The 15,644-nt window shown below is 38.3% G+C and overlaps 1 protein-coding gene across 4 annotated transcripts in view; it reads left to right on the forward strand.

The window, feature by feature from the left end:
• The window catches only part of MIPOL1 (mirror-image polydactyly 1), a 224,678-nt gene that overhangs the window by 63,008 nt on the left and 146,026 nt on the right, over window positions 1-15,644 (forward strand). For all 4 annotated transcript variants that reach the window (XM_068165582.1, XM_068165581.1, XM_068165584.1 and 1 more), the window contains 3 exons: window positions 7,003-7,132; window positions 12,380-12,413; window positions 12,673-12,843. In XM_068165582.1, coding sequence (XP_068021683.1) covers window positions 7,003-7,132; window positions 12,380-12,413; window positions 12,673-12,843 — 335 coding nt within the window. The remainder of the gene's footprint in view (window positions 1-7,002; window positions 7,133-12,379; window positions 12,414-12,672; window positions 12,844-15,644) is intronic.

Raw genomic sequence — 15,644 nt, forward strand, 5'->3', positions numbered from 1 at the left:
TCTCGCAGTAATGTTACAAAAAGTTAATTCTTTTTAAAATCAGAGTCAGCTCAGCAGGAATACATGGATTGAGTCCAGCCTTGCTAGGTGTTTTATACCACTTTTCACGTTTGAAAACTGAAGTGGCATTCTGCAGGTACTCTCTGAATGGCCAGAGGAACGACAGAAAATACAGTGTGGAAAAAGGGAAAAGCAGTACTGCTAACACCGTTGTGTGTGTTATGCAGCTTTCAGTCTCTTGGAAACCCCAGCAACATACCTACAGTGAAGTCTCTTTTTTCAGCTCTGTTTTTGCAAATATGTTGAGAATTAACATTTTCTGGTGGTTTGGAATTCTTGATTACGGTGTGCAAATATTCCTGAATGTTATTTGATGGTTCCAAATTTAACATGGAAAATAATTGCTGAATGCATATGCAATAGTTGTCATAGCAAAACTGAAAATAAATATCCAAGTGGCTGTTAGAGAGTTGGTTTGATTTAATATCCTATAAAGTAAGAGGAAATAAGTAATATTGCCAGTAATAAACTTTGGGTGACAATAACATCCAGCCCAGAAGAAAGGTATTTTCCATTTCCTCAAAGCTCACTTTAGAGTCCTTTTTTAGATGTTATTTTTCTTTCTTGCATGTCATCCATTAAAGATTAGCTGTGGAAGGCTAGAGCATGGAGAGATTATGAATGACAGAACAACTCCTGCAGAATAATAATCAGTTTTTGGTATTTAATGCTGTTTGACTTTTGCAGACACATTTCTTATTAACCTTTGGTACAAACAGAAATCCAGGTTCCTGATATCTCATGGAGAAGATGAATTCAAGATCCTCTTCCAATTAAACTGAAATAAGGCCAATATTGGGCTTTAGCCAAAAGAACTCAATAGTTCCCAACCCTTCTGTTTATAAACCTAAATATGAATGATATTTTACAGTTTAAGTGGGTAATGCATATACTTCCCTAACTCAGTTTTCTGTGCATGATTCATCTATACATATGGCCTACATCATTCTTAGGGGATTTGTCCTATTAATGCTTCATTATGCAAAACTATTTCCCAACTGTTTTTTCAAAGTATTTCCTGGTAAATAACAGAATTTTGAAAGTAGCTGTAGGATTGTAATCCTCTTTATGGGAAGATCAACAATAAATCTAAAGGGGGCGGAGGGGAGGGGAAACCAAGATGGGGATTTTCTGACTGAGAATATCCTGACTTAATTTTTAACAGCTTAATTTGAAACAATGTGATTTTGCTGTCAGTTGTCCAAAAGTTATGTGCAGCTCTTTGAAGCACAACATACAATGAGCATGGGTTAAAATGTAAATTACTCAAGTACTTGTAGGTGCAGCTTGTATGTAAAAAGCAAGCCAATATCTTCTGCATGTATTTATTACTAGTCTGGCCCTTCTGTCTTCCCCCACTGCAGTGCTAGATGAACATAAAGACTTAGGGTCTTTATCCAGGAATAAAAAAAGTCTGCAAATAATCTACTTGAGTATTACAAAAAGTGTTTTTTAACCTGTCAGATTATAACTTGCCAACTTGTATGTAACTCTCCTAGTTTCCCCCTAAATATTCAGGCATCAGTAATTATTCACTGAAAATAAAGTTTAGCAGCATTGTGGCTTGAATTTTGAAGTCAGCTGCGTTTGGTGTATTAGAAACAGAGGCTTAAGTATTGCATAGAGATTGGCTTTCACAAGAACTGCCTTGGGGTCTGTCTATAATACTCTCTCCTATTCTTGCCCTCTTTATATTTTTTTTAATTGAATTGGGATCTGAGTACACAAGACCCTATGCAGAGCTGCCACTAAGCAACTTTAGCCTTCTATTGACACCCTCTTTATAGCATTTGAAAATCTAGGAGCACATAAATGCTGTGCAGTAAATACATACAACAAACACAAAGCAATAAAGAAGTCACTGTGTTCTATCAGTGTTTGCTCAGATTGCTTTATCTGTAAAGTCACATTTAGGTGTAAATGACTTGTAGTCTGTAATTCCTAATATAGACCAGTGAAAACTCTTAAGTAGTTTTACTGTGATCGTGTTATCAGTATTTTGCTTTTATTTTTCAGTTATAGGTCATAACTGAAAGTAAATGAATGGTAGCTTTCCAAAAAGCAGCTAGGAACTTAAGTGGTCTGTTTCATAATGGAATTATTTCAGCACTATTTTTAAGTTGACAGTCTGCCCTGGAGCTCCTGGTTAGTTTGCCATTAACCCGAATGAGAACTGTGTAAGGGCCTTAGGCTCTGAACATTTCTAGGGATTACCTGCATTTTGTAACATGTATGCACAGAGACCAATTAATGACACATTTTAAAGGTTCTCATAGCAATGCAGCAGACCTTTTTGTCTTTTTTTTTTTTTTCCTTTTTTTTTTTTGACCATGATAAGACTGACTTCTTATTCAAGAATTGTGAGTACAGTCATTAATCTAGAAGAAGGAAGTCTCTGAGGATTTTGATTTCTGAAATGGCTGGATAACAAATGCATACATGTTTGTATTTCTGCAAGGAGAACAAGCATATATCCATATGGTTAAATAAAATTTAATAATAGTGGCCCATCTGGAAATGGCAAGGATAATTTCCAAGTCCTCTTGTGATTAGGCAGACAGAGGCCCAGCAATGGTGGACAGGAATGGGAGGATGGGTGAAAATGAAAAGGCGCGTAGTCACTGAACCTATTGTCCCCACATACTTCCCTTATACCTCACATTTGTGTAGCTGCTACTCAGAAATCCAAAGTGAAAACACAACAAAAATCACTAAAAGTCTCCTGAACCCTTTCTGTAGGGTAAATTTCAGCTGACAGTTATTCTGTGGAAGCAGATGAGCAGGATAAACGAGAAGCTCATCACAGGAATCTTGAATTCTAAGTATGACTTAGCCAAGCAAGTTCCTTCATGTTTCTACTTTTCCTTCAGAATAATATACAACTCCAGAAGGCAGAAAACAAAAATTGGTTTTTTACTTCATTTTTATCATGAGTTCAACATTGCCTCCTACATATAGAGCTCTATACTTGTATTGAACAGAGTTGTCTTAAAGAAATCATGCATCAAAATATTTCTTTTTAATATTTACTGCTGGTATTTCAGTCAATTCTTAAACATTTTAGATGCTCAGAGCCTGTTTTGGGTTTGTTTCTTTTAAAACATACAATCTCATTTGTATTTCTTGTTGTTGCAACGGGGTGAGTGGCTAGGAAAATTACTTTGAATGAACCAGAATCAATGGCAAAGAAAATCCCAAGTCACACATCGTCCAGCAACCACTGATCCTGAATACTAAATCTTCAGCTGCAAATGTCTGACCTTCTGCAAAAAAATAGGTTGTTATTAAGAGAAACAACTATCCCATCATGCCTTTTTCTTGGAAGTAGCTGATCACTCTAACTTGGGTGCTCTTTACAAAAACAATTAGCACTATTTTAATTGGACTGTTTCTTCGATCGCAGGAGGGTTTTATATCCAAAGGCAAAAGCAGCAATTCATCACACGTTAATGTCAAACACGTGGCAAAGTCCACAGTATTGTTACTATTTCTGTAAAACTGACTTATCTTGAAATTTGAATGTATGATATTTGAATCTTTGCTATCTGAAATCAGAACATTTACTGTGTTCTCTGAGATTGCACTGTGGGTAGTGATCTCATCTTTGCCTTGTATCATCCAGCCTGTGTTCTGGACTTTATGTTTCTAATGAGTAATGTGAAATGACTTCTGCTGCCATAGATGTTTTAAGTCCTAACAATGTCTTCTTGCCTCTCCTATTCAGGGTTTGTTTTTATTATTTACACAGATGACATCTAGGAAATCAGCAAACAGATTGAATTTTTTTTCCTAGGAACCATGCTTCTCTCCCTTCCCCCAAAGCTCTGCTACTTGGAAAATCATGAACCACTGTTTAAACTAGAGTGATTTCCAACACACCTTCTCACTGCTGCTGTATTTTAAAGGTAGTTTAAAAAGTGTGGAAGATAGGTTTGCCAAAAGAATCAGATTCAACTAAGAAAATATGTACACTGCTTTGACTCAGTAAACTCATACTCAGTATGGTTCATCTTCTTCATATTTACTTTTGCCCATATTAGAAAACAATTAGCTTACTAAACAAATTTGAGTATTTGGGAAGAAAAAATCTACTTTGAGTCCCTCTCATTTGACTAAGAATTACATGATATTTGATAAGCTTGTTTAAAAATGGACATATCCAAATATTATTGTAAACACCCATTGATTTGTTTTACCTGCAATATAAGTATTTTACTTAGTTGGCTTACATAGTAGCTAATAATATTTGTTAATGTAATTTAACTGCTGTGAACCTTTACTGAACAAATATTGAAATTTATACAAGTCAAAGAAAGAGAATCTCTAATGACTTTTGTAAAAGCTTCCATTTAATAGTTAAGGAGAAAAGTTTATATGACATACCAGATGCAATTAACAGTAGATTTTACATTTAATAAAAAGAAAGAAGCATATGTATTTGCTTTATTCATTCCATCATAATTTGCATTAGAGCTGTGGGTGTTTAATGAGCAAATTCCAGCTAAAATGCTATATTGATTTTCTAAGTGAACTTTGTAATAGCTATCTACCTTACAAAAGCTCTCTGTTTACAATTGTTTTCTTCACTGAAAACTAAAAATGTGTTAGAATTGATGAGCTTAGCAAAATGATTCTTTTGAAATAAAGAGCTCTTCTCGACTGTGCAGAGAGTTTTAGTCACAGTGAGGGAGGTGGAGCTAAATTATTCCCCAACAAACAAACGACAACCAAAAAGCCCTGCAACAAAATGCAACTGAATAGGGCTGTCACATTTGTGTGTATTACAGTGTTTGCAAGCATTGTGAAATAATGCCTTTGGTCTTAATTTAGCACTATGGGGTTTCAAATTTTAACTCTTGAATGCATACCAATTAGTAAATTGCAGTTTGTTTTAGCTTAATATTTGGCTATCCATGCTTCATTTTTCTGTGTCATTTTGTTGCTTGAAACATGAGTTCTTACAAGAATTGGCATTTCTTCTTGGTCAGGCCTTGAGGTACACAGAATAAGGAGGAGTTGGTGTACCATTGAATGGTCTCTGGTGTCAACCAGAGAAGTTGGTGACTGATTGGGTCACCTTTTTCATTGCTTGGGGCATCAAGTCAGTGTACCAGTATGGGGCTAGTATTTTGAATGGGATTTAGGAGCCTGACTTGCACTCAATTAATTTTCATAGATTCATAGAATGGTTTAGGTTGGAAGGGACCTTAATGATCATCTAGTTCCAAGCTCCCTGCCATGGGCAGGGACACATCCCATTTTGAGACACCAGGTCTCTCAAAGGACTCATCCAACCTGGCCTTGAACATCTCCAGGGAGGGGGCATTCACATTCTCCCTGGGCAACCTGTTCCAGTGTCTTGTCTGTGTTCTCCCCAGTCACAGTGACCCCTCTGTTGCTCCTCAGCACTCCTAGACTCTAAATGAGCAAAAAACTCCCACAAAACTGCTACAAGTTTCTATGGGCCACTTCCTTCCTCACCTCACTGGAGGGATACTGGGCAATGGCCATCACCAAGGAACCAAATGTACCCAAAATCTGCAATTTCCTTACATTTCAGATCTCTCTTGTTGTTCTGTTCAGGTCTCTCTTCTGTTCTAAGAGAACTTTTAATTGGAGCTTGTTTCCTTGAGACTTTTAAGGAGCATAGGGATGACAACCTGGATATTCTTTATTCTTTTTCATATGGAGGATTTTTACATCACTCTGTTAGGCTCCTTGTTGGACAGCTTATACTTCACATCCTTTTCCTTCATGTTTTGGTTTGCCTCTGCATTGCAACTCAAAGGTGATTGTAATTTAATGCTTTAAGCAGTGGTTCAGAGATAAGCAGAGTTCTGAAGCAAGTAATGAAGGCCCCATCCTTGCATCAATGGCTTAATTCAGGATGTTCTTGAGAAATAAATGCCAACATTTGAAATAGACTGTAACATGGTGTTAGAAGACTGGCTAAACACCAGCTTGGCAGACTAGAAGGGAACCATGGAGAATTCTGGAACCCACAGACCTCAGCAGAGTTTTTTGGAGGTGCCTGTGACAATCAGAAAAGATATAGTCCTCTGTCTTGGAGTGACAGGGGTCTTACTGTGGCATCCTGAAAGTCCCTAGGCATTTCGACTGCAGGGTTTTATGATGAGTGTGAGGAGAGATTTGCAGTATTGCAGAGGGAAATGATGAAAGTATGAATAAAGATTTTAGTGGAGGCAGGGTCGAGGTAAGGAGTCTGGCAGAGTGCCAGAGATGGTGTTAGACATATTGACAAGGGAGAGGCAGAGAGAAAACGTAAGCTCGGGATGAAGAATGACTTGAAGGTGTTAGTTTGCTTCCAAGGATAGACAGTAAATCTTAGTTTATTGGCACCTAATGCTCCAAGGTCCATGTATGCTGTAACAGATAATATAACAGTATATTACACAATAAAGTAAAGGCTTGGCAGAAAAGAAGAGATGCCAGCTGTGCCACACTTGTGGCACAGAGACAGACTATGAAAATATTAGAATTTTTAATATTTAATATCAGTGTGTCACCCTGATAGGAGGCAGTGTGATGGTACAAGTAGTTTTAATGGATCATGACTTTTAACTTTATGTCCTGGAAGAAACCTGCCAGCGTCTCGTACGATTCTGAGGTTTCAGAATTACTTTTCCATTAAGCAAGTATTCAGAACATAAAGCAAATCACTTCCTTGCCCTGTTTCATTATACAGGGGGGAATTTGAAAACACATAGCTTTACTGCACTCCTCAAAATACTCATTTTAGCAATCAGCAGCAATTCTGTGTTGTGTCTGAAGAGGAATACAGACCTTATCCAGAGTAATCTGAGGTCAGCGGAGAAATGTTGATTTTAGGAAATACTGGCAAAGACCCATCTAAGTGCATCTAATAGTGTCTTTCCTAGTCAAACTTGTCTTGTTTGTTAAGCACACTGGTTACTTTTGCAGCTCTGGTGGAAGAAGTTTATTCTGCTCAACGGGAACGTGACGAGGCTGTCATGGCAAGGCTTAGGTTAGCCAATGAAGAGAGAGATGAAGCATTTCTCCGAGTCCAGCGGTTAGAAGAGTCTCTCAAAGAGTAAGTATACATTTCCTTCCCTGTGCAAAAAAAAGGTGTTGTGTCAGTCTGTGACTGTCATAAGCTACTCAACAGTGGCTATATAGGAATGTTTAGCACAAACTCCTCCGTGATGCCATACAAGGCTAGTGCTAGTCTTACTGTGCTGCTGGTTAATTTGTTAGCTGTCCTATAAGACTGTGATTTTCTCTCTGGAGTCTGACAGCAGATGAGTGATTTTGATCATAAACATTAAAAATATAATCAAAAGCTTTTGTACTGATTCATTAAAGAATACATAAGATGAATGTGACATTGTATAGGGATCTTTTGACAGGGAGTACCAGGATGTCAGTCAGAAGTATAGGAAATCAATCAAGGATTTAAGCCCACTGGACATTTTCTTCATCAACATTTCTACTAATGATGTGGGTAACCTAGTAAAAATATGTGGATTTTTCTTATTTTTAGTATATGAGGAGTTTGTAAGGCATTAAGGGCATAATTAGTATTTCATACAGTTTTATGTATGCCATGTTAACAGAAACAGGCATCTCATGTTAAACTGTTAAGTCAGGAGAGGAAGATCAAGAACAGTTTCTTTTCTCACTCCAGCATATAGGCAGCTTTGAAGCTACAATTTGCCTCTGTGTCTAATCTTTCTCCATCTGACTTGTGACCTTCTTGCTTACCATCTATGATAGTCCCCCAAAGGGTAGTCCTCCAAGTCTAGACTGGCTGTGAAATTTCTGCTATTTTTCTGCCAAGAGCAGAAAGCAGAGAAGCTTTTCGTGGTAGGAGACTCAATAGATGCAGTTGTAAGTTCACTAAATGGCAGGCAATTATGTTTTAAGTAATTGATTCTACTAAGTACACTCTTTCCTCTTTATGGCAGAAAACCAGTCATCATCTTCTGGGTATTTTTGTGAGTAAGGCCAGAGAATGTTATCTAAATAAATTTCAATAATTTGCACATAATTTGTGTTCCATTACTCTGGGGGATTTACAAGTTGCTGGAGTTTGTCACAGCCTGTAAGTATGATTCAGCAGCATTCCCACAAGAATTAATGCACACTTTGTTACAGTAACTGTCTCTGCAGAGCCCATTATAGATGTGCAAGTATCTGAAACCTTGCTTTGAGCAGCAGTCTCTGAGGAAATTGCAGATGGGCTTTAAATTCCTGCAAGAGGTGTCATAACTGTGAGCCTTCCTCCAGCCATTCCATTTTATTCTGTCACTCTTCTAACTTTGTATGTTCCAAAAGTAAAGAAAGCAAGGAAGTTTTGTATGGCCTCAAACATAAGGTCATGCAACTCAAGGTCTTTGGGATTAAAACATTAATGTCCTGCAGCACATGAATTATTCTGGTCAACAGACCTAGTCAACGGCTTGTGGGTTTCTTAATGAACTCACAAATTAGTTAGGTGTGTGAGAGCCCCATTGCTGCTTTTTCTGCAAGGGAATCCATAGACACATGTGGCAGGTCTTGACATGCATGAATCTCTCAGAACACCATCCCATGTTTTCCCTTCAAACCTTTCCACCCACTTCACTCATGTACTCTAAAACCAGTTCAGGTGTAAGCAGAGGGATGAGAAAAGAAAAGAAACTACATTTCCTGAAGAACATGCATACTACCTTCCCCAGAAAACCTGTCATTGCAGGAGGCACTGGGTCCACTGGTAATGACAAAAAATGTGCTTGCTCCCAGGAGAGTGTCAGTAACCCCCTTGGCTTGGAGTCAAGTTATTATACACTATTGCTATCATTTAGAGAACAGCAATTATTGAGTGCTCTTTCTGACACTTTATAGAACAGCCCAGTACCCTGATGCTTTCAGTCTCAGAATTAGCTTAGGAGATTCCCCTGTGGGAAAAATTTCAGGAAGCTGATCAGCTACTGTTGGTTCCATACCTGCTGTACATTCCTCTTTGCCAAAACCAGCAAACCAGTCTATGGTATCTCTTCCTGTATGTTCTGCAAGGGTGTAGGGCAGGCTTCAGTGTGATATTTGCTGTTATGATAGCCAGACTGGAGCCAAAATGAATTTAATTCAAAATAATTATCCTGGCCAGACTATAAAATCATAGTTTTCCAGTATTTTCCAGGGTCTCCTGTTCTGCATTACAGAAACTGACTGTGGCATTGACAGCCATTGAGAAGAGTCCTACCCAAACCTTTCACATCCTGGGTGCTGTGTGACCTGTCAGTAAGGGCATCCTGGACATGAACAGAATCCTTAGGCAGCTTGCAAGCAGGCTTATGCCTCCTGTAGGACACAAAAGCGTTGCTGAAGGGCTCTGAAAAATGCTACCTGCTTTTATTTTTCTTAACAGCTTTAGTGTCAGTTGTCACAGCAGTAAAAGAAAGATTCTGGCAAAAGGCACAAAGGCAGAGAGCCCAAAAACTTAATTTGTTCCCACTGTAAAGTTTCTTTACACTTATCCATGCATCAAGTGAGCAATGGCAATGAATCACTGGGCATTGTGTGTGATTGCTGTATGTAATCCCCTGAAAAGGAGAAAAAGTAATTCTTTGTCTCTTCCAAAAAGGGAAATGATATGGTATAGGGAAACATTTCCTGTTGTGTTTATTGGTTTCAGGTGGTTTGTGGTTTGGGTTTTTTTAAGAAAGTTCTTTGCTGGTTTTGGAGGCTTTGGGCATTACAAAACCAAGAAGATGGGATCGCTTCCATCAGGCTCAACTGCTTTTCTTCTAGTCCACTTATTCGAAGCTTACAGGATGCTTATTAATGCAGCATACACCTTGCAAACCAGAAATCAAGGTTCCTGCTAGAACACCAGCTTGGCTTCAAGTCTTAGGCTTTTCAGAAGGTTTGGCATCTTTATAAGCAGTGGTGTTTCTGTATCTGCCTGGATGTCTGGGATTTTGCAATGGGAGGAGTAAACCAGAGCTGTGACTGAGAAGAGTCAAGCTGAGGCACTGCATTCTCAGAAGCAGAGTCAACCCCCTGAGGAAATAATTTTTTTTCTCAAATTCTTTATTCTAAGGAATTATTTTGGCTGAATGGAAATTTTGTTAGGAGTTCACCTCACCACTCCACCAGTCCTTTGGAAGGAGCAGGGATGATGGGATGAGCCATGAGGGAGCTGATGTTTGGTTTTGTTTGGGTTTTTTTTTTTCAGTTTCTTTGAGAATCTTGGAACTTTTCCAGCTACCATCCTTAATATTTTCTTCCTGATGCTTGTTGTTCAGAAGGTCAAGTTTTCTGTTTCAGACATGAAGAACAAAGTGGCTTGAGTTTTTATGAAGAACATTGGCTCCTTGTGCCACACTCATCAAGTTTTAAAGCACAGGTCACTCCTTCCATCTGCTTTGGACTTAGTCCAATCAGAGATCTTTACAAGAGGGCAATATTGAACAGCCTGCCAACCTTTATCAAATGCTTTAGTGCCTTCTTTAAATTAGCAGCTGAAGCAGTTCTGTTGTCATTATTTGAGTGTAACAATCAAAATTCTTTCAGCCCCCTTGGCTCCAGAGCTTATGCTGGCAGAATGTGCACAGAAATGGGGGGAATAGGAATCCTCAGTTACTGCTGTTTAAAATCATGAGACACTTAAGTGCCACTTACTGCCTGTGCATGGCACAGGGGGAGACAGCAGGGCAAAGACACAGCTCTGGAGGCAGCTTTTTAAAAGATATGATCATCTTGGGAGCTGTGTGTACACCCACAGACAGGTCCCTTGTGGCAGTAGTATGCTGAAGGGCTACATTTATGGTAGAACTTTCTGTTCTTTTTCCCACTTCCATTTCCCCCTAAGGTTCCCTGCTTACCTAGCCTGTTGGTCGGCTGGGTGATTTTGTTGACCCACTCTTTTAGCAGGGTAAAAGTCCTCTGGAGAAGCTGGGTCAGTCCTGCCAATTTACTTTGACAAATACCATTCCTTTCATTGTGAATACAAACTAGATGGAGATCCATTTTTAAGTCCCTCATGAAGTGACACTTAGAGCAATGTGAAAAACCAAAAGCAGGAACCAGTACCAGGAGCCAAGTCAAGGAGCCAGTTCTGAGAATTTGGACATCTAATATGTTTATTTTGTGATTTGTGTTACTTTCTGAATACAAGTCAAACCCAGCAAAGGTTACCTTTGCCTTTGTTTCATTTAGGTCTATTGCTGACTGTATATGCTGTCGTTTCTGCTTGTGAATTTCATATAGGTATATCAGCTGGTTAACCCTGGTAGTACATTCTGAATTATTTCCTTTCTATATTTAAAGAATTCATTTCAGTACTGGTTGTTTTACTATGCCTTCTGTACTATTATCTGGTAAAACTTCAATGCAAAAGGTGCTCACGCAGTGTCATATGCTCTGTGATGTTTGCTTGCTAACGTCTTGTCACAGCACTGTTGCAAAAGCAATTGTTGCTGTTTAGATGTTTAATGGTACTATATCTGTCTTTAAAAATATGCTTTAATATGCTCCCCTCCCCCCTCCCCTTTTTATTTTTCAACAGAAAAGAGGTCTTTTCTGCTTTTAAATAGACAGAAGTGTTTTAAATAATATGCTGTCCATATAACTAACCTTAGGTGAAATATAAAGGGGTTTGTGCTATCACTCACTGCTTTTGCACAGTCAGTGTTCAGTGCTGTCTGACCAAATGTATCATCTTTGTATTTGACAGGTCAATATATGTTCTGTTGAAATAAAAAGGGAGGAAAGAGCAGGAGGAGTTGTTTCAGAATTAAGGGCCTTACAAAGGGTTGGTTTAGCTTGCTAGTTTATGCAAGATATCAACTCAAAGTATTTTTAAGGAAACTTCAGCTGGGTTTTTGTCCTCGTTTCGGAAAGGGGGAGGTGGAAAAATAATTACTTAAAAATGGAAACAAAACAAAACAACTCTCCACAAAAGTCCTGTCCTGTTTCATTTTGGGGTGCAGCAAAAACAACACAAATACGGCGTCAGGTAAAAGTTGTAAGCCCAGAAATAAATAAAATAAGAGCATCAGTCATTTCTATCACTGGGGAACTTTCTTCATCTAAGCACATATGAACAATTGATCCTTGTAGTCATATATAGCAGTAAACATTAATAACTTAACAGTCTGAAGTCAGTGCTGAAGATATGGAGCATTATTGAAAGATGGAGTCGAGCAGGTGGCACTTTAATATGTTCAGTGTCATGGTTGACTCTAAAGACTAGTAGAATGAAATTACTTGAGGTTCTAAAGATTTAAAAAGCGAACTCATTTTGCTGCACTAAGGAAATGCTACTGATCAGGCTTTCTGTGTCCCTTTTTTCTAGGCTAGAAAATATTAACCCTGAAGAAAATGACATGGTAAGCCATTCTCTGAGGAGATTTCTTGATGTCAGTCTTATATCTTAGAGGCTTAAGTTCAATTGAGTGGGTTTCAAGAACTAAGATGTGGGAAAAAGAAGAATTGACACACTAATAATGTACATCTTTGCCGCAATATGAAAATTCAATAACTTCACTCAGTCAATTTACAATTCACATGTGCCTATTAATTAAAACCCTATATTAAATAAAATATATTAAAACTTCATGTCTGACTAACATATAATGCTGTTGGTAGACATTACAGGAATTACTGAGCAGAATAAACAATGCAGACACTGGGATAGATATACTGAAGAACGGAGCTATAATTCTGAATCAAATACACAGGACCAAAGAACGTAAAAAGAAAATAATAGCTGAGGAAATGAATGCAGTAATAGAACAACGGGATGCTGCTTTGTCTCAAGTAAGTCTCTACAAGTATATAATCACTCAATATCAAATTTCCTTTTTTTTTTCTTTCCCTTTTTTCTTCCTTTTTTTTTCCCCCACTTTACTTTTGAGGAAGGAAATTATTTCCTTTACTTTGCTCTGCTGAAAATCTCAACGAGAGCCGTTGTGGTAAATGGGTGATTAATGAGCAACCCTTTCTTGACGGTAGTGGTGCCCACTGAGATGGCATCAGTACATTTCATGAGAAAAGTTATTGTTTGTGGTTTTGGATCTGATTGCTAGCTGTCTCCTTTTTTAAAACAAAACAGGGTTTGGTGTAGTGATCAATACAAAAAAGCTATTGAGGACGTTGCTTTGCAGTATGCCGTACTGAGATAATACAGTGGATGACAGTTAACTTGAACTCAAAGGTTTGTGAAAGGTTGTAAGTAGCAAAAATGTACTTTAAAGGAAGATAAACGGTACTACATGCAACAGTGTGAGCAATTCCTCCCTTTGTTTCTTTCCATTCAGGGGACACAAATCAGAATGTGGTCCTTGACTCTCAAAGTCTTACACTTCTGCTACATGACTTGAAAGAATCTGAGGTCCTTTTTCTGCTCTGCTCACTCATTCCCTGCAGTTTCCTATTCACACAGAACGTTTCCTTCATTCTCTTCACTATGAAGTCTTCTTGCTTTGCCCATCTCATGAAAGAGTTTTCTCTTAGGTGTATTTTCCCCATAGTTTTATTTCCTGAATTTTAACCAGAATTTAGCTCCATAGAAACAGGGAGAAATAGTCTGAGTAAGAGATACGCCTCCTGAGAAAGTACAAGATTTTAGACTGGATGACACTTGTTATTTAACCCAGGCAAGAAATTTCATCTGAATCTCCCAATTTTGAAGACTCAGACTTTCAATGTGTCACCAAAGTCATCCCACATCTCACCAATTTCTATTAGATTTAAAGTAAAGTTTGTGGTCTTGAGTGATATCGATAACACTGATTGAATTGCTATTGTATCAAAAAGTCTTCTGGTGACAGAGGCCCTTCCACACACATCATTTTCACTTTCTTTGCATTCATGGCACTCAAAAGATTTTGCATTCTCTCCTGCTTTAAGTTTGAAATCCCCATCTGCATGGTGCATAAAATATTTTGCATGTGTATATCCAGTATGCACTGCAAATTATGCCAGTGTTGGACAATGTTGATTCTGGAGCTTTACTTTTTCAGTCCACTTTCTTTTGCTTTCATGATGAGCAGCGTCATAAAACTGGGAGCTGGGAAATATCAGTATCACACACACAGTATCACAGTATCACTTAGGTTGGAAAGGACCTCGAGGATCATCGAGTCCAACCTATCAACACAGACCCCATGACTAGACCATGGCACCAAGTGCCACGTCCAATCTCCAACAGTTTGTGTGCATTCACCTTTGCACAAGGCATTTAAAAAGTGAGCAGCTTATAAGAGAAGACTTTTCAGCAAAAGAGAAGGACTTTTCTAATGGTTTTACTTATTTTCTTGGTCAATTCCTGCTTCTTTGAAGTGGACTTTCAGGCGTATTTAGACTATGATACTTCTATGAATGTCAGAAGAATGGCATTGTAAGGCATTTTAATAGATTTTTAATTGAATTGATTTTTAAGCTGCCTATTTAAGGAGTAATCTTTTCCAAGTAATAAGCTTGGAAACTAATAAAGATAATTCTTTATTTTTGATATAGTAATGACCTAAGTGCTGCAATTAGAAAAGCCATCTTTGGGCCTGTCAGCAAAAAGCACAGGTAACGTTAAAAAGGTAGTGCAGCTGAAAAAAAAAGCCAAACAACATCAAAAATATCTAAATCCCTGCCAAATGAAAATGTAAATGTTTGTTATTAAAGCTGTATTACTGTGTGGCAGTTTGCAGGTTATAATATTGGTTTAAATTAATACTGGTTTAAATTCGTTGTGATTACTAGAACTCTATCGATCATGTGTGGTGTTTTCACACGCACATTAAGCTTTTATGGCAGTAACTTTTGAACCCAGGAAAACAGATCCTTGGGATTGAAGCTACCATTTCCATCTGGGTTTCTTACATGGTGATTCCTTGGGAATTCGTACCGTACTTGAATTATTAGTAGTCTTTTGTTAACATTGCAATAGCAGCAGTTATTACAGTGCTAACAGCAAGAACAATAGGAGAGGGATTCCTACATTAGACCACAAAGGGACCAGGTATAATTCAGGGGATGTATATGCTTAGCATTAACAAATGCAAATCATTGGAAATTAGATCTGAGGTCGCCTCAGGCATTCATAACATCTGCAAGTTGAAATATTTTTGTTGGAGGTGACATCAAGTATGAGAGGAGGATTGATGAGAACAGCCTGAGACAAAGCAGAAATAAACAACTGGCATGGTGTGGCTGTCCTCTACAAAAGGCAGGTTTAGAGGTCAGAGGTCACCGGGCGGTGGAAACGTCGTGACATATTGTGTGAGCACCGTGTTGATCTGTTGCTGCTTGCTGCTGGGCAGTGCTGGAGACGGCGTTATTGTTTGAGTGACTGCTGTAACAGGTTCCATCTGACAGAGAACTTCCTGTTCATGAGAATAAGGGTTTGGACGGAAGCTGTATCTGTTATATCCTTCTTTATGGTTTTCTTCATAACAGCCTGGCATTTGGCAATTGAGCACAGTGAATATGAAGATCTAGCTCCAGGGGGTTTATTTGTGGGATTGCTGATTTTTCTTAGTAAGAAACAATCATAGAATCATAGAATCGTTTCTGTTGGAAAAGACCTCCAAGATCATCCAGTTCAACCATCAACCAAACAGCTC

The sequence above is a fragment of the Melanerpes formicivorus genome, unplaced genomic scaffold (genome assembly GCF_026170545.1).
Source record: "Melanerpes formicivorus ecotype bairdi unplaced genomic scaffold, bMelFor1.0.p_v2 SCAF_90, whole genome shotgun sequence".
Taxonomy (NCBI): Eukaryota; Metazoa; Chordata; class Aves; order Piciformes; family Picidae; genus Melanerpes; species Melanerpes formicivorus.